Raw genomic sequence first — 25035 nt, forward strand, 5'->3', positions numbered from 1 at the left:
TGAGAGGAGCACATTGACCATCTCATTAGCCAAAAGCAGGCCCATAGTTCCCATTGAAGTACTGGTCAGTTTGTTGATTTAAATTTACTTGTTCTTTATTTTAAATATTGTATTTGTTCCCGTTTTTTTTTTTTTACTTTAAAATAAGATATGTGCAGTGTGCATAGGGATTTGTTCATAGTTTTTTTTACAGTCCGGCCCTCGAACGGTCTGAGGGACAGTGAACTGGCCCCCTGTGTAAAAAGTTTGGGGACCCCTGGTGTAGAGAGTGCAGGGCAGGGCAAATGTAGGTTTACAGTTGTTCGTATGGAAAATAACAATAATAATAATACAAGAATAAACTGCTTTACATACAGCTGTAAATCTACTTTTGCCACACCCTGTATATAATGCACATGATGTTTTAAAAGTTAAAAAGTAAACGGAATAGAACTCTAAAATGAGAATAGCTAGCCCTGGTGGGATCACTTGGTTGGCTAAAGTGTCATCCCAATCAGCAAAGGTTGCTGGTTGGATTCCCAGTCAGGGCACATACAGAAACAGATCAATGTTTCTCTCTCTTCCCCTTTCTCTCTAAAGTCAATAAAGAAATTAAAAAATAAATAAAATGAGAGCAGGTTGGCCTGTTATAAAGAAAACTGGATTATAAGTGAAATTTCCTTGAATGAGTTTCCTTGCTGCCTTCTTTTCAGTTAACTATGGGGCTTGAGAGCCCTCTGTCAATTTTCCTGTCAGAGGGTTCATAAATTTGAGGGCTTTTAAAGAAAGAATGGACTATTGGGTTAGTTGAAATCAGTCTTTCCCTTTTATACTTTCCTCCTAAGAAAGAAAAATATATATAGTTACCAATATTATTGTGTATCTATTTGTTTATGTTGGATGAGGGATGAAAAGGACCTAGAAGACCTGAACTTGGTCCTCTAGAAAAGTATAATCTAATCTCAACCATGTACATAGTTAAGGCATGAAGCAGAAAAATGGCAGAAAGCTGAAGTATTGCCAGATTATAGGCATTTTATGTGAATTATACATCTTAGGCTTTAAGAGCTCTTTGCCTTTGGCTAGCCAACAGCCTGATTTCTCCCACATTCTTCACCCTCTTTATGTCGCACTTAGTGTAAACAGGTTGCCAGAATGAAAAAGAAGAGGAAGAACACTAGTACCCTAATTTAAAGTAGACATTTTTCTTGGACTCCCTAGAAGTTTGTATGGATAATAAAGTTGAAGTGGCTGAGTGACATCTAGGGAAGGGACAGAAAGTTGGGAGAGAAATTCTTGTCAGCCTGGTGTCATAGGGCTGCCATCTTCATGGAGCCGAGGATGGGGAGCAGTTGAGGTTGTGGGATGGAACAAAAAGAGACGGGGGTGGTTGTGTTTTCTAGGAGTTTGCCATGGTCTGTTTAGAGGAGCTGCCTCAGCATTTCAGTATAAGCTCAGCAGATATTTATATTACCCTAGACAAATAAAACCCCATTTCCCCAAGTACATCAAAATTTTCACTGTCTCTCAATTTTCTTCCTGCTTGGAAGCAGCAGATAGTGGTTCAAAGCAAGCACAAGCATTTGCATCAGACCTGGGTTCCGGTTTTGTTCAGCCTATTATTAACTGTGTGTGTGACTTGTGGCAAGTTACTTAGTCTGTTTGAGTCTTGGTTTCTTCATATGTAAAATGGGAGTGATACAGAATGCCACATATTTATGATTTCATCTATATGAAATGTCCAAAATAGGCAAATTGGTAAGAGAGAGAAAAGTAGATTAGTGATTGCCAGGAGATGGAGATGGAGGAAAACAGGAGTGACTGCTAATGGGTGTGGGATTTCTTTGTGGGAAATAAAAGTGTTCTGGAATTAGATAATAGGGATGGTTGCATAATTTAGTGATGCGTGAATTATCTAAATAAAAACAATGGAAGTGATAATGTCTGCCTCACAAAGCTGTTGTGATCTTTAAAGATAATATATCATTCATCATAGCACTTAATACAGTGGTAGTCAACCTGGTCCCTACCGCCCACAAGTGGGCGTTCCAGCTTTCATGGTGGGTGGTAGCAGAGCAACCAAAGTATAAATAAAAAGATTTAACTATAGTAAGTTTTATAAAGATTTATTCTGCCAAACGTAGTGAAAATTCAACATAAAGTACTTGGTAAGTAATTATTATTATATGCTTTAACTTGCTGTAAGTCTGCTTTATAAATTTTATAAAGTAAAGTTACTTCCCTACTTTATAAATCACCATTACTGTGGAACCAGTGGGCAGTTAGAAAATTTTACTACTAATAGAGATACAAAAGTGGGTGGTAGGTATAAAAAGGTTAACTACCCCTGACTTAATACAAGCATGTAGTTAGTGCTAAGAATATGTGGCTGTCTGAGCATGCACACACTGTGTGTGTGTGTGGTTGGTGAACTAGAAAGTTGGACCATGATGGGTTAGGGGAGAAATAAGAGAAGCAGAAAGATAGAATGTGGGACACGACAATTTTTAAAAGATACTTATTGATTTGTTGCTCCACTTACTTATGCATTCATTGGTTAGTTGTGTTACATCCCAGGAGACAGACCACACACAGCAAACCCAAAGTGAATTTTATAAGTTTTATTGCAAACCTGCGCAGGGACTGCAGGCAACCCACGCAAGGGAGCACTGCAGCCCCGAGCTTCTAAAATGGCTCCTTTGTATAGGGTGGCTATCTAGGCTGAGCAAGCATTATACAGAAGAAGATGTGGCAGTTAGCTATTCACTAGGGAGGTCGCGCGCAGCATAGCAACAGGGGGGGGGTATAGCTCAATGGAGAATTTCAAACATAAACTTCTGATAAGGGTCTCTGACTCATAGAATGCAGGATGTTGGGTCTACATTTCTAATGGTTGTTTATCTTTTTTTTTTTCCTCTAGCCATGTACTGGATGTACTCAGTTTTCATGGCTGGTGGTCTGTACCACTTGTCCTAAGATGTCACAGGTTGCAGTTAAGTTGATGAGCAAGAAGATGAAAAGGGGTCCAGTAGTCACAAAATAGATGATCAGCTTGCATTGACTCTGCACATATATTGAGGGATAAACTTAAAAACCTTGAGACCAGACTATGTTTTGTTGTTTTTTTTTATTTCTTTTTTTACAGAGACAGAGAGTCAGAGAGAGGGATAGACAGGGACAGATAGACAGGAACAGAGAGATGAGAAGCATCAATCATTAGTTTTTCGTTGTGCATTGCGACACCTTAGTTGTTCATTGATTGCTTTCTCATAAGTGCCTTGACCGCGGGCCCTCAGCAGACTGAGTAACCCCTTGCTTGAGCCAGCGACCTTGGGTTCAAGCTGGTGAGCTTTTGCTCAAACCAGATGAGCCTGCGCTCAAGCTGGTGACCTCGGGGTCTCAAACCTGGGTCCTTGGCATCCCAGTCCTACGCTCTATCCACTGCGCCACCTCCTGGTCAGGCAAATTTTTTTAATTTCTTAAAATTGATTTTAGAGAAGGGGAAGAGAGAGAGAGAGAGAGAGACATTGCTGTTCCCCGTATCCATGTGTTCATTATTGATTGTTATATGTGCCCTGACTGGGGATTGAACCCACAGCCTTGGCATATTGGGACAATGCTCCAACCAGCTGAGCTACCTAGAGCTAGGACAGAACAGTTTTGAACAGGAACCGGATTTAAGCCCAGGTCTCTAAGCTCCCAGTCTAGTTCTGTTTCTGTGACTCTTCCTTTGTTCTTTTCTGACCTTACTATGGGAATATAAAATGTACCCCGGCAGCAAAGAGATTTTATTACAAATGCGTCATAACCCAGGTTCCATAGCTTGCCATGGAACTATAATTTACTTCAGTGGGAGACTTTATCTGATTGAGTATAATGTGACACTACCTACCCAAGCCTTTTATTCTCATAACCAGTCCCTGCCGTTTAGGGTACCAGGCCCCTCTTTGCTGATCTTTGCTACCTCCGTGTCACCAGGAAGATATGGCCTCCCCAAACACAAATGTTCTTTGCACCCTTTCCCTTCCTAATGTTCCTTTCCTTGGATAGTCTGTTTCCCATGGCACAGAGAAGTCCAAAAAGGTTGGGATGGCCCTGGCTGGAAAGCTCAGTTGGTGAGAGCATAGTCTTGATATGCCAAGGTTGTGGGTTTGATCTCGGGTCAAGGCACATACAAGAATCAACCGATGAATGCATAAATAAGTGGAACAACAAATAAATGTTTCTCTCCCCTTTCCTTGCTCGCTCTTTCTTTCTTTCTTTCTTTCTTTCTTTCTTTCTTTCTTTCTCTCCCCCTCTCTCTCAAATCAATCAGTAAATTAAAAAGGTTGAGATAATTTTGTCTGCTCCTAAAAGACATTATTACCTTAAGATTATTATCATTTGCAATGTTTAGGTTAGTCTTAAAAGTCATTACTGATGACTTTTATGGTTAATTCTTCAGACTTGAAAGTAGTTTTAATGCAAGCATGGATTTAAATAAAAATCCACTCTGGTATTTAAATTTTGTTTTGCTCTGTCCACTTCCCCAGTATCTTCTTTATTTCTTCATACTTCTGTTGTCTGTCTCACTAGGTTAAGGGAACAGTCTTTCTGCAATTAATGTACTTCACAAAAACACCTTTTGAAAATAAAATGTTGCCCTGGTCAGAGAGCTCAGTTGGTTAGAGCATCATCCTGAAGTGCAGAAGTTGCTAGTTTGATCCCTGGCCAGGGCACATACAGGAACAACTCGATGTTCCTGTCTTTCTCTCTCTCTCTCCCCCCTTATTTTCTTGCTGAAATAATTTTAGAAAGAAAGAAAGAAAAGAAAACCTCAAAAATATGTTATTGAAGTTGAGGGGAATATGAATTTTACCTTATACCTATTGCTCAAATCCTATAGGCTCTGGACATATAGATCGTGCTTTTATTTAGTTATGTTCATGATAGCTATGGATGTATATATCTTATCCTGCTTACGAGATTTTGAACACGTAAGGATAAAGACTTGTACTCATCTTTGTATCTCCTTCAAATCCTGCCGGAGTACTTTGTACGTAACATGCAAGTATCTGCTCAGTTATTTCCATGGCTAGTAGATTTTGGAATGATGTCATGTCATTTCTATTTCAGAACTGCGTTTTTCCCCTAAAACATAAGGCTTTTTGTAGATTTGCCCCATTTTACTCTTTCTAGCCCTAAAAAAGAATAACGATGTGCATTTGATAGATGACTGATTAGGCTTGAGTTGCATTCTTTGCCAGTCTCCCAGAGAATGATTTTCATGTCCCAAAGAATGAGTTGTGTGCAGATGCTCAGTACACCAGAGCTTCACCATGATATGAGAAGTAAATCCTTAATATTCATTTACCCAGCAAACCTTTATTAATGCCTGACTGTACTGGGCACGGGACACACAATGGTGAACCACTGTCCAGGTATTTGATATTTTTAATTCCAAGTTGATGTAATGAAAGAAGGAGTCATGTTTCATCATGTTCCTTTTAATGGATTTTCTACAGATTGGTTAACTGCTTAATTAACCATTGGCTGTCTTGGAGGGAGAGGGGATAAGGTATATGGGAAGTTGTAAGATTAAATGGCATCGATAAAACAGGAGTTGAGATGCTTTACTAATTTTCTGAAAGAATTCCGGAAAGTTAGCCCCAAACCGTCTTTGATGGAGTAGTTATAATTGTCTTGTTTATCTGGCTCAAAAGCAGAATGCATTCATGAAGATTATTTGACTGTTTGTCATCTTTATATCTTTCTCAGAGGTTACTCAGAAGGAAGCCAGTATGAAGAATATAAGGTGTGTGGGTAAATATGGTTTGTAGTTTTTTCCTAACAGTTTTAAGACCTAAGGCGAAATTTGTTTCTTGCAGAAAAATAGTTCACCTCTAGGAATGATGGGTTATGCTTCCTACATGGTCCAGGGATCCAAATAGTGTCATTTATAACAAGGATGTGTCTATGGGGAAGATACAGTTTTTGTTATTGATCTTCAAAGGTCTGACTAGAGACCTTGTGGGATCTCCATCTAAGTAGTAGTCCACCTCATGCTTAAAAATTGATTCTTTGCCAAACAAGGAATCTGGTAATCTTGGGAATCCTGGAACTTGACACCTTAATAAAAGAGATGTAGCAGTGGCTGAGATATGTGTTGCTTGGTTAAAGCTGTACATCAGCCACATGTAATATTCTTCCAAAGTGCAATCCAAAATTCTGGAGAAAAGTTGATCAGCTCGTGAGGACCCATCAGTGTCCCCTATGGACCCACAATGAAATGCCTTCACATCACCGTGCAGTAGCCTTTTCCTGTCTTTTGTAGCAAGCAGTGCGAGTGGTTTGGAAGCATTCCTCAGCCTTGTGTCCTGTGGCTGTGGGAACCTTTGGACTACAATTCTCTTTGCAGTTGGACTCTATGATATGCTTCCGTTTCCTGGGGTGGTGTTTTTTGGGCAGGAAGATGAGAAGTAGGACTTGAGGGTTGTTTTTCTTTTCACTTGTCTAGCTAATCATGTATCAAAACTATCCCAAAGATTTATGTTAAGTCGTGTAGTCATAAAGGCTTTGATTTTAAAATAAAAGCCTCACACTTAAAAAAATAAAAACTTTTATCCTTTTGACTCAGATGTAAAATAGGTCTAACTGTGGCTTCATCAGATTGAGCTTCAGTGCCTTATTTATGCCAGACAGGTTTTAGCTTCGTGTATTTACATTTCCCAGGAATTAAAAAAATTTTTTTTTAATTTAAAAAGTGGTTATTTTATTGACTTGAGAGAACAGAAGGGAGAGAGCAAGAACGAGATGGAACATCTGTTCCTGTGTGTGCCCTAACCGGGATCGAACCTGTAACCTCTGCACTTCGGACCGATGCTCTAACCCAGTGGTCCCCAACCCCCGGGCTGCGGGCCGGTACCGGTCCGTGGGCCATTTGGCACCGGTCCGCAGAGGAAGAATAAATAACTTACATTATTTCCGTTTTATTTATATTTAAGTCTGAATGATGTTTTATTTTTAAAAAATGACCAGATTCCCTCTGTTACATCCGTCTAAGACTCACTCTTGACGTTTGTCTCGGTCACGTGATACATTTATCCGTTTCACCCTAAAGGCCAGTCTGTGAAAATATTTTCTGACATTAAATCATTCTGTGGCCCAAAAAAGGTTGGGGACCAACTGAGCTGTCTGCCCAAGGCGATTTTTTTTTAATCAAGACAAACTTTTCAGAGCAAAGACTAAGGCCCTGTCATAAATGTAGCTAGATTACAAAGTTATTTGAATAAAAGCTCTCTATTTAAATTAGAAGTGACTGAACTAATATGATGTTTTACTATTTAGAAATACTCTGTACAATTACTCTAGCCTTAACTGTTACTATTGTGGAGATATATAAGGATATGAAAAGAATGTGGAGAAACAGCTAGTAGGAGTAAAGTCATTCTTACTCTTTTCGTATAGAAGAACCCCACTGGCAAAACCCATTTTGGTTTCTTCCAATTGAGCGATTGCCTGCTTTGCTGGCCCTCATTCCGTGTGGTGAAATGGAGTCATTCTACTGCTCCAGCTTGGCAGAGGGGTTTGTTAGTGTAGGCTGGAAGTGATCTGTTAGTACATGACAGACAGGAGGCCTGAGCTCCAGAAGAGGTGGAGGGAGGTCTGTTCCCTACTTCTGAGTAATTGGAATGGGCCACTGTAGTTGGCGCAGGGCTTGCTGCTTCTGGTGATTTCTTGGCTGGTGTAAGGTAACTTTATCGAAGTGTCCTAATCTGGAGCATGATGTTTGTCTACACTGCTTAGCTTTCAGGATTTGGGTACTACCTCTTATTCTGAACTATGTACTCAGATGCGTGCCTTGAACTCCCCAGACTCGGAACTGGCAGCAGTAAACTGTCACAGGAAGAGTGAGGAGGCAGAAAGAGACACACGTGGACAAAGAGCAGACTGTGAAGAAACTTATCTAAGTCTATTATTACTGTATTTAATGTATTTTTACCTGCCCTTTTTTTTTTTTTTTTGCTCTGTTTTGTCAAGTAAAATTCTATCTCTTGATTTCTTTCTCCTCTGAGATCCGGAACTAGATCACTTTGCTAGGGATCCATTTGGCTCGTTTTTAAAAGATTATTTTGAAATAAGTTCAAGCTAATGTAAATGTTGCCAGATCAGTACAAAGAGCTCTCATACCTACTTCATGCAGATTCCCCAGTTGTTAACATTTTATTGCATTTGCTCCATCACCCAATATCTTTCTGTTGTGTCTGCTCACTTCTGAACAGTTCGAAAGCAAGCTCTGGATAAGTTGTCTTAACTCCTGTAAACACTCCAGTGTACATTTTCCCCAAATACATGCTTCCACATACCAGCATACAACTCAGAATATTAACATTGAGTCAATGCAATCATCCAGTCCAAAATTCCCATATATTGCCAACTGTCTCAATAGTGCCTCTTTTTCTTTATGATCCTGGGTCCTATCCAGGAACACATGCTGCATTTAGTTGTCCTGTCTCTTCAGGCTCCCTTAATGTGCAACAGTTCCTCTGCCTTCCCCAGGCATTTACTGCATCTTTAACAGGGTTCAAGAGTAGGCTTTGCATTCTGTAGGATGACCCTCAACCAGGATCTATCTGTTGTTTCCTTGTGACTGGACTTGGCTCATAACCTTTTAGCAGGATTAGGCACAGAAATGACATGGTGTGCATCACATCAGGGTTACATGATGTCAACCCACCCCACCCATGGAGATGTTAAGCTAGATCACTGGACATGTTACTGTCCTCTAGGTTCTTCACCTTAAAGTCACCATTTTCCCTTTGCAATTGATTAGTCCTTTGTGGGGAGGTGTTCTAAGATTCCACTGATAATCCTGTTCCTGAAATACCACCAGATGTAGCATCTACTTGATCTTAGTCTTTTTTTTCTTTTTTTAATTTTAGTGAGGGAGACAGAGAGACAGACAGGCAGGAAGGGAGAGAGATGAGAAGCATCAATTCTTCATTGCAGCATCTTAGTTGTTCATTGATTGCTTGCTTTCTCATATGTACCTTGACTGGGAGGGGGCTCTAGCAGAGCGAGTGACCCCTTCCTCTAGCCAGCAACTTTGGGCTCAAGCCAGCAACCTTGGGCTTCAGGCCACTGACCTTTGGGCTCAAGCTGCCAACCATGGGGTCATGTCTATGATCCCACCCTCAAGCCAGCAACCCTGTGCTCAAGCTGGTAAACCCATGCTTAAGCCAGATGAGCCTATGCTCAAGCCAGCAACCTCGGGGTTTCAAACCTGGGTCCTCTTGCTCCCAGACCGACACTCTATCCACTGCACCACTGCCTGGTCAGGCTACGTGATCTTAGTCTTGGTCTACTTGAAAACTCCAGCCTGCCTCAGTGGTGGTTTTTATAGCTATCATTCCTTCTGTTTTTCTTAGTTGGTATTCTGTGTTAAGGAAGAGCTCTTCTTTTCCTTTGTTTGTTGATCTATTTATATCAGCATGCACTTGAGAAATTTTTCAATGGATTATAATCTATTATCATTTTAAAAAAGTTTTTTTAAACTTACATTATTCTGATTTGTATAGCGAGCCTCCACTTAGAGCTGGCTCCTGTGGCCTTTTGACACATCCCACCACTCGATCATTCTTAATGGTTACTTAGTTGTGCAAAGCTGCCTTCCAAATGACGGAAATGAAGCCCTCGGTGAAGCATGGGTTGGCTGCCCTCTAGGAACTGCTTCCATCTCTGCATCCCATAAAGCACAGCCTCAGCCGCCAGCTGCCTTTCTGTTCTCCCCGCAGCCAGCCTCAGGAGCAGTGTCACCCAGAAAGGAACTTGTCAGCAGGCTGCTGAGTGCCTTCATTTTACATGGCTTCTAAAGGGCATAAACCTGGGCAGGGCAGAGGTTATCTCTTCCCAGATGCCAGGACGATCCATTTCTTTAAAACTGTTGTAGATCTTAGGATGGCCACCAGGTAGGATAACTTTTAGGGACATTCCTGCCAGCTTGATATTTCAGCCTTCAGTAAGAGTTTTGGCTACTTGAATACATTTCATTCTCCATCTCCAAAAACCGTCCTCCTCAACCAAAATATCTTGTACTGCTTGGTCTTGAAATTTCTGAAACCCAGACTACCTGAGCATGGTTTCCTTAGATGGGGGTGCCTCGTAGAATTCAGAATCCTTTAAATTTAGCTGAAGGTCAGAGAGCTTGTTTGGCAAGGATAAATGTTTCTTAGAATTATTTTTCTCTCAGCTCCTAGGATTTTTATAGCTCAATACTTTGAAGCTTATAGGAGAATTGATTGTAGTAGAAAGACTGTATGTAACATTCATTTCTCAACTTGTGATTTGTTCTTTATTCTAGGCACATGTAGTTAGTAAAAAATAAAACATCACTGCTTATTTGTGGAAATAAATATTTGTGTCACTGATTACTTAAGTGAATTATGAAATCCTTTGTCTTTTCATTCACTTTCAGACAGGACTGTAAATTTAATGTTAAAAGTGAGGTAAAAACACTTGACCGAAGGAGGAAATCCTTGGGTACCGGGAACAAGGATTGCAGTGGTAATTCTGTCGGGAACTGAATGGACTCTGAAGCCCCATGAGTTCAGTAGTATGACAAGGCAAAGAGTTCCATATCATTCATTCCATTTAGTGCCTTCCTTTCTTGGTCAAGGACTGCACCTTACCTTGCTTGGAACTTGACTCACCTCTCAAATGTATTACTGATTGGGACGGAAACCTGGCAGTTAGGTGAATGTAGTAATATAACTCCATTGACATTACAACAAACATTTTAAATTGAGTGTCTGTCCTAATGGGTCAGTAGACATAGAAAAAGGTCATCAGCACCCAGGCTGGGTAGTACAGTGGTTGGAGTGTTGTCCCTGTGCACCAGGGTTGCATGTTTGATCCCCAGTTGGCACACTTATAGGAATCAACCAGTAAGTGCATGGGTAGACGGAACAATAAATTGATTTTTCTCTTTGTCTCTCTCTCTCTCTCCTTGCCTCTCTCTCTAAATCACTAATTTAAAAAAAAAAATGTCATTAGCATTCCCTCTCTTCAGTTCTCCCTTTTTTTTGGTAAACACTTTTTTTTAATTGATTTTAGAGAGGAAAGAGGGAGAGCGAGAGAGAGGATGGGGGAGGAGCAGGAAGCATCAACTCCCATAAGTGCCTTGACCAGGCAAGCCCGGGGTTTTAAACTGGTGACCTCAGTGTTCCAGGTTGACGCTGTATCCACTGTGCCACCATAGGTCAGGTTTTTGGTTTTTTTATTTAACTTTTTAAAAAATATTTATTTTAGAGAGGACACAGAGAGAGAGAAGGTGGACAGTTCTTCCTTTTTACAATAGTCTTAACCTTAAACCCAAAGGGTAATAATACACATTGAACAATAAGAGGAGCATTAAATATTTTTCTGAAAAGTACCTACAGTTTCTTATAGAAAAGGGACACTAGAGATTTTTGAATAAAAGCCTGACCAGGCTGTGGAGCAGTGGCTAGAACATTGGCCTGGGATGCTGAGGACCCAGGTTTTAAACCCTGAGGTCTCCAGCTTGAGCCCAAAGGTACCGCTTGAGTCCAAGGCCACTGGGCTGCAATTAAGAATTGGTGCTTCTCAGCCCTGACCGGTTGGCTCAGTGGTAGAGCGTCGGCCTGGCATGCAGGAGTCTTGGGTTCGATTCCCGGCCAGGGCACACAGGAGAAGTGCCCATCTGCTTCTCCACCCCTCCCCCTCTCCTTCCTCTCTGTCTCTCTCTTCCCCTGCCGCAGCCGAGGCTCCATTGGAGCAAAGATGGCCCAGTAGGTCGCTGAGGATGGCTCCATGGCCTCTGCCTCAGGCGCTAGAATGGCTCTGTTCGCAACAGAGCGATGCCCCAGATGGGCAGAGCATCGCCCCCTGGTGGGCATGCCGGGTGGATCCCGGTTGGGCTCATGCAGGAGTCTGTCTGACTGCCTCTCCGTTTCCAGCTTCAGGAAAAAGAAAAAGAATTGATGCTTCTCATCTCTCTCCCTTCCTGTCTATCCCCCCCTTGCTAAAAAAAAGAAAAAGCAAGCACAGTAAATGTTGTTGTGGGGAGGAAAAGTAATTTTTCCTCTACCCTTTCAGGTTCTTGGCTGAGATTCACCCCGCCCCCAATAAAAAGACATTAACAGGAGAAAAACAAACAAATATAATAATACACATACCTCCTGCGTACATGGAAGATACACAGGAAAACGGAATATCTCTGAAATGGCCCAAGTTATTACTCTAAATATCTCCAGCTAAAGACAGATGTGGGGAGTGGGGGTGGGGAGGTAGCAATGGGAGGTTACCAGGAAAAACACAGTGAGGTTGTTATGCAGATTTGTCTTTCCCTTCTGCATGGATAAGAATTTCTAGAGATTTAGAGTCATCTTCTTCCTGGTATTGAGCGGGAGCCCTCTGATTTCTCTTGTTTCTTTTTTTTTTTTTTGTATTTTTCTGAAGCTGGAAACGGGGAGAGACAGACAGACTCCCGCATGCGCCCGACTGGGATCCACCCGGCACGCCCACCAGGGGCGAAGCTCTGCCCACCAGGGGGCGATGCTCTGCCCCTCCGGGGCTTCGCTCTGCCGCGACCAGAGCCACTCTAGCGCCTGGGGCAGAGGCCAAGGAGCCATCCCCAGCGCCCGGGCCATCTTTGCTCCAATGGAGCCTTGGCTGCGGGAGGGGAAGAGAGAGACAGAGGGGGGTGGGTGGAGAAGCAAATGGGCGCTTCTCCTATGTGCCCTGGCCGGGAATCTAACCCGGGTCCCCTGCACGCCAGGCCGACGCTCTACCGCTGAGCCGACCGGCCAGGGCCTTCTCTTGTTTCTTACAAAAGGGTAATCTCTGCTCAGATTTCAGAGCTTCACCTGTGTCTGTTGTTTCTGAAAAATAACCAGCTTAAAATAATATGCCAGAGGCATATGTTGGAGTGGTATATTTTGCTCCCCTTCATTATCTAAAACAAAATTGGTTGCTACTTTAGTTGCTCTGCTCCTTCTAGTTTGAAACCTTTGTTCAGAAATACAGTTGACCCTTGAATGACGTGGGTTTAAACTGCATGGGTCCACTTATATGTGATATTTTTCAGTTGACCGGTGCAGGCCAATTGACCTGCGTAGATCAAACACACATTGTTCAAAGGTCCACTGGCAGGTGGGAATCTGCAAATGCAGAGGACTGACTTAAATTATACGGGGATTTTCTACTGTGCAGGTTGTTGGAGCCCCTAACCCTGATATTGTTCAAGGGTCAGCTCTACTTGCAATCAAGATCATCTGTATTTAAGAACCATCAAGACAAAGAAAAGCCTCGGTTTGCACTTCAAACGATCTGAGCTGACTTTTCCCGCAGCCAGGGTTGGCAGGGTTAAAGTGTTCCAGCTGAGAAGCCCTGCTGTTACCTTCTGGCCGTCCATATGCAGATGCTGTTATATTAATTACAAAAGAAAACCCGATTAACTCGGAAGTCCTTTAACTGTCAGTGGGGCAGCTGCTCCAGCTCAAAGTAGGTTTTCTTCCTTCCTCCTCTTGTCGGTTACAGTTTTTCATCTTTCTTGAGAACTGCTAAAACCACACTGTAGGTCCTTGAGCCCCTGGCTAGTTCAGTTACCTCTTTGATCTGCAGTTACAGTAGCCCAGGGAGAGCGTGCATAATTAAATTCACATATAACTTAAGATAAAAGCAACCAGACTAGCCACCCATCCCCTCAATTATTTTTCCTTCGACAGTTAAAACCTGATGGAATCCTGGAATTTAGACCTGGAAAAGATGTTGAAAATGATCTAATCCAAGTCCCTTAGTTCAGAAATGAGAAACCCAAGGCTGAGGAAAATCCATTGAACTGCCAAAGTCACAGAGCTGATCAGCGGGGAGGCCTGGGGTCAGGGTATCCCTCCCTCTAGTGCTGTCTCCACTCTGACGCGGCGCTCCTCCCTCGCCGGCCCGTGAACCATGCTGAGAGAAGCACGGAGTCAAACAGTCTGTTTCACCTTCATTTCTCTCCCTGCCCTTGTTCAAATCTGTAGACATGTTTGAGATCAATAAAAAGGCTGAAGAATTGTGGGAGAAGCAAAGGGCATGAATAATGAGGTCTGGAAAAACCGATGGTGACATCCATACAGAAAGAAGGGCTTTCTTTCGTGTGACTGCTTGCACATAGACCCTCACAGTGGATGGAAACAAACAGCAAATCTGGGCTCGGTGTCGCTCCCCTTTCACATTGCACTAGTCTGTGGTTGTTTGACACTAGTGGCTTTATTTGTAGTGACTGTTTATGTCTCTACAGAGATGGGGGTGTGTGCGATCATTTGGGTCAGATGAATAATTGGGTGTGTCTGCTGTGGTTTTTGGCTCATGCAGAGCATGTTTTACTGGCTTCCCTATAGTTGACATTGTCTCAGAGATGCTGACAGCTCTCCCTCTGGTCCTGAAAAATGGTTAGTTGGTTTTCATTATTTATTATCCACTCTCCTAGCTGCAGCAGTAAAAAAGCTCATTTAGGTTTTGTGTTTTTATTATGTACTAACTTTTGTTTTAGGAGTTATGAAGTTTGTCAAAATGAACTAATGCCTATGTAAGGAACTTGGGAGGACTGGGAAAAAGGAAGGTAGGAAGTGCAGATGAGAGAGAATCGAGTTGCACTGCTCACTGCTCCGGCTGAGAGAACAGTGGTTAAGTTCTGCAAGGTGATCGGGGAGGTCCTCTTCTGTTGTCTGCATCTGCTGTCCATGTTGAGATGAGGGAGGTTTTTAGGATGATGGTTGCTCCTAAATGATTCATCATTATACTGGACTTTTCTGAGTCTTTAGTGGAACCGCTTACAGCTTTCCATAGACCCTTCTCCACAAATAAATGGATTCTTACACAGAGCAAGCACACGTGTAACATGAAGAATTTACTGTGTTTTAGTCATTGTGTTGGGTGTTTTGATAATTATAAATACATAACTATAATAGACTGTGATAAGGGTTTAGTTGTGTACAAGATATGAGGGGACTTGGGATAAACTCATTGCTAAGTGATCGCATGAGAAATTGGCTGTGTCCCATTGCTTTTGATTAGAGGTCGAAGTTAGACCAGTGGTCTGGTGTTTCACTCTTGTGCTTAGTAAATACCCTACACAGAATTAGGCACTCAGTTAATGCTCCTTGCTTTTTCAAAGGAACTCATCTCTTCCTCAGGAGAGTAGGTGTCCTTGTTTCAGCGTCTGATGTGCGTGTGTGGGCCAGATGATGTGCTTATAGACCGACCTGAAAGGAAGGGCTCCGTGAAATGCATAGAGGGGCTGGGTGAAAGCAGACCACTGCAAACCTCTCTCTTGGTGGAGCTGTTTGTGGAAGAGAAGGAGGTTTGAGGAAATAGTAAGTTTGTGGTATGTACAGTAGGTACAGTCTTTTTTTTTTTTTTTTTTTAGTTTATTTATTTTAGAGAGAGGAGACAGAGAGAGAGAGATTGAGAAGAGGAGGAGCAGGAAGCATCAACTCCCATATGGGCCTTGACCAGCAAGCCCAGGATTTCGAACCGGTGACCTCAGCATTCCAGGTCGATGGTTTACCCACTGCACCACTGCAGGTCAGGCAGTCTTTTTTTTTAATGTTAATTTTATTGATTTTAGAGAGAGGAAGGGAGAGAGCAGGAGAGAGACAGGAACAACTGTTCCTGTATATGCCCTGACCTGGGATTGAACCAACAACCTCTGCGCTTTAGGACAATGCTCTAACTAACCAAGCTATCTGGCCAGGGTGGGTGGGAACAGTCTAAAGTAGCACAACTTCTCAAATGAGTCTGGGCTCTCGTACTTCATTTCTAGGAACAAAATAAGCAGTGTATGGATGATTTAATGCAGCTCATGGTTAAGTGACTAAAGCTAATACCGTTTGAGTAGGTGCCACCACAAATTTCAGTTAAGATATATGTAAGATTGGCCTTCTTACAGGCTAAGAACCGTGTCTGTGCCTTTCTGAACAAATGCAAGGGTTGCCTGAGTCACAGATAGGCAGGCACTGGCACTGAACAGGTAGGGGAATGATTGAGTTCAGAATCTGAGTTTCAGTTAACTAGTTTCTGGTCCCCTTTCCCAGAGGTTTTCATACTTTTGGAAGCCTTTGGTTCTCTCTTGAATACTCCTTGACTTGTCTGTGGAAGCATGATTGTCCTGAAGTAAGGTTTTTGAGATAGATCACATCTCTTCCTAGATTTGCCTGGAGTTTATCCTAACAGGCAGTTCTTTCCCTCTGTCTTACTCAGGATCTTGCCATCCATAAACTGAAAGAAGGAATGTGATTTGGTTAGGAGATATTGATCTTAATTGAGTACCTAGTGCTTTAAGAAAACAGATGACTTGGCAGCTGGGGTGCTGTTGCCAGCTATCAGGGAGATGAACCAGAAAATTTCTAGAGCTTATATAAATCTGAATAACTTTTTATTTCAGTTTGTGTGTATTTAGAGATTAGCTTATACATTTATTTATAAAATATGGCATAAAAGAGGAAAATAATAAGCTAAAACTTCATATGGTAGCGACATTTAAAAAGGCTCAGTGGCTCTGGCCATATAGCTCAGTTGGTTAGAGTGTTGTCCTGATTTGCAAATGTTACCAGTTCAATCCCCAGTCAGGGCGCATACAGAAACTGGTTGATGTTTCTGTCTCTCTCTCTCTCCTTCCTCTCTCTCTAAAATCAATCAATAAAATTTTTTTTAAAAAACTGACAACCCGTTTTAATCAGTAAGTGGTTTAGCAATAAACAAGTAAAGAGGAAAAGGCCGAATGTGGTCCAAGTATTAGGTCTCTGTCATAGGAAAGTTTTCATTTTGACACATTCAGGTATAGTTTCTCCTTGGGCTCACATCCCAATTAGTGTAATCTTTTCTGGCTTTGTTGATTTAGTGACCTTGTGATTGTGATTGATTCCTTGTAAATTCCTTAGTCTGTCCCTCCATTGGATGAAAAAGGAGGGGGAAGGCAGGTCAGGTCACTGCACCTTTCTGGGGATGAGCCAGGGAGGGGAATTCTGTTTGCTATTGAGGAGTCTTTTTTGACTGGGATGTTTTCTTGACATCTCCTTCAACCGAGAGCTTCCTGGAAATTTCTTTTCTAGAACCTTGGCATCCTAATGGGGTCTCTGTATGAGTCTCTCTCTACCCCTCCTCACTCTTCTCTCTGTCCTCCTTTCTCCTTCTCCGCCCTCCCCTTCCCCAACTAGGCCAGCTGAGCTGCATTTCCTTCCCACCTAAGGAAGAGAAGTACCTGCAGCAGATTGTGGACTGCCTGCCCTGCATCTTGATCCTCGGCCAGGATTGTAATGTCAAGTGCCAGCTATTGAACCTGCTATTGGGGGTGCAGGTGCTTCCTACCGTCAAGCTGGGCAGTGAGGAGAGCTGTAAGCTTCGGCGCCTCCGCTTCACCTATGGGACTCAGACCCGGGTCAGCCTGGCGCTTCCCGGTCAGTATGAACTAGTCCACACTCTGGTCGCTCACCAGGGTACCTGGGAGACCATCCCTGAGGAGGACCTGGAGGTCCAAGAGGACAGTGAGGATGCTGCCCATGTTTTAGCCGAACTGGAGGTGACGATGCACCATGCTCTCTTACAGGTACCAATCTCATACTTATACAATTATATACACATATACCAGCTTTACTTGTATTTGCGCTTTATCAGAAAGTAATTTGGCAATATGTGTTCCAGGCTCTGAGCATCAGCTGGTGGAGTCATGGGAATGTAGTGTGGGAAGTTGAAAGCAGACCAGGTTGTAGCAGCGCCCGTCGCTGCCTCTGCACCGTGCTGCAAGGCCCTGAGCAACTGGCTTGTCTCCTTGCCTCCTGTCTCCCTTTCTAAGATAGGAGGAATGGGATACTTGCATCTCAACATGCTTTTATAGAATAATTATGATTAGGGTTAGAAATCCTTTTTCTTTCTTAGCAGGAAGGTGTTGCTAGGATTCTCTCTAGCTATCCCTTTCTGAAAGGAATAATAAGATGATGGATAATTAACATTCTTGTTAGAGTGAGATGACTGAAGAATTTTGTATTTTCTTAGGCTTATTCCATTACTTGCTGGGTGGGACATCATGTTTCCTACTTAATTTTTTTTTTTTAAATTTATGGATTGATTTTAGAGAGAGGAAGGGAGAGAAACATGATTTGTTGTTCCACCCAACAATATACAGGTTGATTCCGGTATGTGCCCTGACCGGGGAAAGGACCCTCAATCCTAGAGTATCCAGACAACAGTCTAACCACCTGAGCTACCTGGTCAGGGCATCATGTTTCCTACTTTCTAAGGAACTTGGGAATGTGAAGACAGGTCTGCCTCAATGTTACGAGAGCTGAAGATCTCAGCACCTGAAGAGTATCAATTGCTTCTCTTTTGAAGTAAACTCCCAAAGAGCACCCACCAGTCCTATGACATATCCTAAGAGATCATATTGCCTGTCTAGTATTCCTGTCTCCACTTAGGAAGGACTCGTCTCTTATGCCAGCCTTCCTTTCCTGCTATATAGTTGGGACTGGGCTATTTTATTAGATCCGTGGATCTTAATCAGCAGTCTGTAGACCAGCAGAAGATTTCTGGTGGACTGGCAGTGGTCCATGGACCACAATTGAAAACCACTGGATTAGACTGAATGGGTATCAGCAAAGGATGTGACTATGCCAGGGGTCAGGAGTAGATAGGAATACAAGCATGCAGACACTCAGAATGGAGAGTTTATCACCTTGGTTAGCTGTGCCACGAAGGAAGAGCTAATTTCACAGAACTAGGAGAGTGGTTTCTTTTTTCATATAACCTCTTCACTTACCCTTGTTCGAAAAAGCTTTATCTTCCAGTCAGTGAATGAATCCTTTGGTTGTGGCCGTGGTTTGTAACCTCCTAGAAGTAGAAACTGTCAATTCCTTCCAGAGTCCAGATTTATATTATCTTGATAGAAGCTAAAGGGGTTCCTATGGAGGAAAGGCAGCATTTGCTCGCAGGCCCGGTTCAGCAGAGCCATTCCTATTTTCCGACCTAGAGCTTGCACTTCGTAGCTCAGGGACTCAGTGAGAGTTCTTGGAGGACCCCGAGAGTAACCCTTATATATTGACCGAGGCTCCTCAGGTGCCCTGTGAGCTCCTTCACAGTCAGGAGTGTTGATCCATACATAACATCTGTAGTGTGCTGCCTGGTCTGCTCCTTCCAGTTTCCGGTAGTGCAGTGTTTTCATACTTTTTCAGACTTTAAATCACTGTAAGAAATAACACTTTATAACAGGACCCAGTACATATCTACACAGATATGTTTGAAATAAAGTTCCGTGGAACAGTACTTTTACTTCTTGCAAAACACGTCTATATTCTTTTCTATTCTGTTTGACTTAATTTTGAAAAAGTGATTGTAGCAACCACTACATTGATGCTGTGACCTAGTACATTGTGACCTGCAGCTTGAAAAACGCTGTTAAATAGGTGAAATGACTGCTCTAGGTTGGGTAGTGTTTTTTCCTGTTCTTGTCTTTTACAAACAATCTTAGAAAGTGAGCAGTGCCATTGCAGGAGAGGCAAATTATCTGATTGATTTCTCTATGCCCCTTCATTTTGTTGGTTTCAATTTTTTTAATGTTTATTTATTTATTTATTTATTTTACAGAGACAGAGTGAGTCAGAGAGAGGGATAGACAGGGACAGACAGACAGGAACGGAGAGAGATGAGAAGCATCAATCATTAGTTTTTCATTGTGTGTTGCAACACCTTAGTTGTTCATTGATTGCTTTCTCATACGTGCCCTGACCACGGGCCTTCAGCAGACCAAGCAACCCCTCGCTGGAGCCAGCAACCTTGGGTTCAAGCTGGTGGGCTTTTGCTCAAATCAGATGAGCCCGCGCTCAAGCTGGTGACCTCGGGGTCTCGAACCTGGGTCCTCTGCATCCCAGTCCAACGCTCCATCCACTGCGCCACCACCTGGTCAGGCTAATGTTTATTTATTTGTTTATTTTGTTGGTTTTTGTTTTTAATGCTTGCTTTTATTGAAGGTGAGAGCCTCACCTGAGGTGCACATCTGAGCACATATCTTAACCTGGAGAGCGCCCAGTCCCTGCTCCTGATGTGTGCTAAACACTCCCACCAAGGTGACCGTGCACAGTCCCTGACCCTGATGTGTGCTAAACACTGCAACCGAGGTGACTACTGAGGAGGCTGCCTGTTGGGGAGGCTGAGATACCAAGTCAGCTTTCTGTCCACACAGTTGAAATATATATTCTTTCTTGAGGAATATTCTTCTCTTTTTTGAGGACTTCACTAGCCTCTGTTTCTGTTTCATGTGGTTTCTGAGGCTTCCTTAGCCAGCATTTCTCCAGATCTGCTTTATTCTCTAATGGCTTTGATGTAGAAATACTAACGGACCCAACGGTTCAAAGTTTAGAACCTTTGATGCTGAGCCGCAGAGAGGCCTGAGCAGCTTGCGCAGCGCAGGCCCTGCTCTGTCCCCACAGTCAGGCTCCTGTCTTCACCGAACACATCGGCCACGCTTGTTCACTGCTGGGAGCATTCCACAGCTACCTTGAAGATTTTGCATGGCAGTGAGAAAGATCTTTTTGTTTAGCACCCTCTGTGTTTAGGACCAGTGAGTTAGCTCTGAACAGCCCTTTCATTTGGTGTGTATAAGGGGCGGTAGAAAAAGGAAACATTTAGCTAAAGGAAACCAAGATTGAATAAGGGGAAATGGATATTCATTTTCAACTGTGGCATTATCAAAGCAGAATTTTTCCCTACGCTCTTATACAATGGTCATTCTTCTAATGCGTTACTTTGAAGTCCTCATAAATTGGCCGTTTTCAGTTTTTCCAAAATAGGCCAACTTATATAAACCCATAATTCTTGGTGTTCCCAGCTTTTTAGTTCTGGGTTCTCTGAGATTCTTGGTTCATAATTCATTAGCAGAGGAACACTGTCAAACCATTAGTTTCTGAAACCTTGTTTAATGTTCAATTTAAAACATAGTCATTTTCCAATTGGCAACGCATTTCACCATTCACCATATGTGCCAGTTCTGTCTTCATATACAGACATACTTCCCCTTCCGCAGCCTCACCCCTTTCTGCACACACATCTACCCACGTCCTTTTCTCTTTCTTTCCCTCTTGTGAGTCCACTGGAACACAGTTGTCTGCCTCAGAGTTGTTTCAGTCTGATGTGTGTGGTGACATGTGTGTATTTTTTCCCTATGAACACTTGTGAGAAAGGAATAAAAAGAAGCAGAGGTGATAAAACTTCCTCAGCTCCTGCAGCCCAGCGATGGCATTTTATTTACTGTGGCAGTTCCGAAGCTCTTCGGTGGTTCTGCTCTTATCAACAGCCTGTTTGTCCCTGCCGCATGTTTGCTGGCCCTTTAGACAAATGTACATGCCACCTGGTTGCCTGACTGCCAGCTGCTGACATGGTTTTTGTCTCATGGTGATGTCTGGTAGGGTATATATTTCAGGGAACTGTGATAAATTGATGTTTCCAGGAGAAGTGTAATAAATTGCTAACAAACTTATTTTGTAACTATTTTTAACTCCAACCAGTTAGAGCAGTAAACTTTTCTCTTTATAGCCCTCAATCAGTAGCTGTCAATGGATAGTAAATGTTATAGATTTAGTTTTAATTTCTCAATAGTTAACACTTTCACAAACCATAATCTTTATTTATTTTATTTATTTATTCATTTTAGAGAAGAGAGACAGAGAGAGAGATAGAGAGAGAGAGAAAGGGTGGGGGGGAGGAGCAGGAAGCATCAACTCTCATATGGGCTTTGACCAGGCTAGCCCAGGGTTTTGGACTGGTGACCTCAGCATTCCAGGTCGATGCTTCATCTGCTGCGCCACCGCAGGTCAGGCAAACCATAATCCAGGGGTCCCCAAACTACGGCCCGCGGGCTGCATGCGGCCCCCTAAGGCCATTTATCCGGCCCCTGCCACACTTCCAGAAGGAGCACCTCTTTCATTGGTGGTCAGTGAGAGGAGCACAGGATAAGGATGCATCCTACTTCCGGTGACACGGGACGCACGCGTCATATCATATCAGTTGTTACGGCTAGCAGTGACAAATATGGAACCGGACATTGACCATCTCATTAGCCAAAAGCAGGCCCATAGTTCCCATTGAAATACTGGTCAGTTTGTTGATTTAAATTTACTTGTTCTTTATTTTAAATATTGTATTTGTTCCCATTTTGTTTTTTTACTTTAAAATAAGATATGTGCAGTGTGCATAGGGATTTGTTCATAGGTTTTTTTTATAGTCCAGCCCTCCAACGGTCTGAGGGACAGTGAACTGGCCCCCTGTGTAAAAAGTTTGGGGACCCCTGCCATAATCTTTATAAAGGATCTTACCTCAAATGACAAAAGTTTATGCAAAATTTTAACTCCAAAATTTCTCTACATTGTTGCTTGAATGTTAGCATCTTTCAATTTTTGTCTAGTTATTGGCATTTACTATGGCTTCTTATAGAACCAAATTTATTGTGTGTTGCTTACTTTAGTTAGATACCATATCTTCTTTGCATGTATCTAAATTGAAAGGTAATGATTAATAAAAAAAAATGAAAGAGCCTGACCAGGCGTTGGCGCAGTGGATAGAGCGTCGGGATGCAGAGGACCCAGGTTCGAGACCCCGAGGTCACCAGCTTGAGCTCGGGCTCATCTGGTTTGAGCAAAGCTCACCAGCTTGGACCCAAGGTCACTGGCTCGAGCAAGGGGTTACTCTGTCTGGTGAAGGCCCACAGTCAGGGCACATATGACAAAGCAGTCAATGAACAACTAAGGTGCTGCAATGCACAACGAAAAACTAATGATTGAAGCTTCTCATCTCTCCGTTCCTGTCTATCTGTCCCTGTCTATCCTCCGCCCCCTCTCTGTCTCAAAAAAAAAAAGAAAGAAAGAAAGAAAGAAAGATAGATAATGGTTGATTAGAATAAAGTAGGGAAGAAAGCTGTATAAAGGGTCCTCAGGGCAAGAAGATATACTGTTCACAAAAATTAGGGTATATTTTGTCACTTCATATTCATTTTGAAATATTCCCTAATTTTTGTGAGCAGTATACTTTTGGGAGGAGAGAGTGTTTGGGATTAGGCCCAAAATGGCTATTCTAAGACAGAAGAAATGAAGTCTGGGTAACATGGATAAGACAGAGAAATAATGATATTCAAGAGATATTAAAATAGAGAAGCCATCATTTTGTGGGCCATTAAGAAAGGGGAACTAAAGTGATCTGTTAAAAAAAGGGATATAGAAGGTTCAGGCAAATGCTAAATTATAGATTCCTTGTAGGCAGTAATACTGTATTTGAATTTGACATCTCTCTTGCTCTGCCTCTAACAAACACTAATGAAATGTAACCATCCTGCATACACTGTTTTTTGCCAAGAAACGTGGAAATATTTATTATAGGTTAACTTACCTATTAAGGATATGTGTGGTTTAGAGGCAAAATTTAAAAAAAAAAATCCTGAGCTCATGAGAGAAGCCATGGTATGTCTTAACAATAGCTTGAAGCTGAGGCTGTATTTTCTCAGTTCACCATCAGGCATTCATTTTTGGCCCACAAGGTTAGCTGTTGGGGAGAAAATCTGGCTGAGTCTTCCTCTTCCTCTTTTGTCTTCTCCCTTTTCTAAGATCCTGCCTCTTCCCTGCACCAGATGGCTTCCCTCTCTGTTTTCATGGCCTCAGAGATGTGCTGGTGTTTTCCCTTTCAGTAGAGAGGATGGTGAGGGTAGGGGATTTCCCCAATTTGGAGACTCAGAGTTTGAAAGTGCTGCCAACAGAAGGAAACCGTTGTTGGGACTATAGAAAATACTTTCTTTCACTTCTTTTGTGATATCTCACACAGTCCTTGTGGGGCTGTTTCATAGCAGGGCCTCTACTATGCAACCAGCATATACTGCTCAACACAGAACACAAGGATTGTCAGGACCCCTGAAATCGTCTTTTCCAAACTCTATTCTTCTTTCAGAACTTCCCAAACAGGTATTTCCTGACATACAGTGGACATGGTCTTTATGGGCAAGGCCTGGATTTACATCCTGGTTTTGTTAGTTAACTGACTGAGTCACTCTGGTGCTCAGTTCCCTCATGGGTAAGATGTGGGTAGTTAAATATTTTTTAGGGCTGGGGTGGGGCTTAAATGAGAGAGTATATGTAAAGCACCTAGCACCCTGTTTGGTACATAGTAAGCCAGTTCCCTCCTCCCTTTGTATAAATTAATCAGTGTCCTTGACTAGAGGGTTTCCTGCGCTGTCACCCATCCCTTCCCTGAGAACCATCCACATTGGGACTCCTTCCTTTTCTCAAACCTGAGTCCTGGTTCCACTTTACTTATAGTTATTATTCTGCTCTAATTAGAGACAAAGTTCTTCATAATTGATTATGAAGTACTTTTGTAATAAAATGAAGGAAATGTTATAAAAAGGTAAGTAATACAAAAGTTAAAATCATAAAGTTAAAAGGTAAAGTGTTCCCTTATACCTTCTTTCCTCTTCATTCCACTATTTTATTTCTCTCTCTCTCTCAGTGAATCTAGTAAGAGGTAAGAGAATAAAGCTTCAGATTCCTACTTTTATCTGTATCTCTGGGTGTTTGAATATCCACAGGTAGAATGCACAGCATGTATTTCAGTACATTCTTGTCAACTTGTCTTTACCTGATTCATTGAAGTATGAAATATAGAGAAGATAGTTCCGAGCCTTAAGGGCTTCATGCTCATCAGTTGAGATGCAGAGCCCTTGTTTTGGGGTGTTCGGGATTGTAAATATATTCCCACTTTGAGCATGATACTTTTTGTAGCTAGCTTAGGGCTTTGGTTGGGATTGTGGGTTTTTTCCCAAGTTTTGTTTCTGGCATCTGAGTTACCACACTGATATTTTTACTAGGTAGGTAGATGAGCTTATATACATTCCATGCTGACTGCTGGATAAAGCTTTGGGTTGGCTTCATATTAGTCCCAGTTGATTATTACATTATAGGCAGTCATATTATAGCCCAGAAACTCGTTCAGTTGCAGCTCGCCTTTGAAAGTGTACCAACAAGAGTCAAGGTATTTTCTACAATGTAA

At 42.3% G+C, this 25035-nt stretch overlaps 1 protein-coding gene across 3 annotated transcripts in view; it reads left to right on the top strand.

Annotated features, from left to right (window-relative positions):
- DSTYK (dual serine/threonine and tyrosine protein kinase) overlaps positions 1 to 25035 on the top strand; it is a 65431-nt gene that overhangs the window by 4214 nt on the left and 36182 nt on the right. For 2 of the 3 annotated variants that reach the window (XM_066361954.1, XM_066361952.1), the window contains exon 2: positions 17178 to 17566. In XM_066361954.1, coding sequence (XP_066218051.1) covers positions 17178 to 17566 — 389 coding nt within the window. Of the gene's footprint in view, positions 1 to 14374; positions 14412 to 17177; positions 17567 to 25035 lie in introns of those variants that run through there. The other variant, XM_066361953.1, reaches the window with a different exon arrangement.

Source organism: Saccopteryx leptura, chromosome 2 (assembly GCF_036850995.1).
Source record: "Saccopteryx leptura isolate mSacLep1 chromosome 2, mSacLep1_pri_phased_curated, whole genome shotgun sequence".
In the NCBI taxonomy this organism is placed as follows: domain Eukaryota; kingdom Metazoa; phylum Chordata; class Mammalia; order Chiroptera; family Emballonuridae; genus Saccopteryx; species Saccopteryx leptura.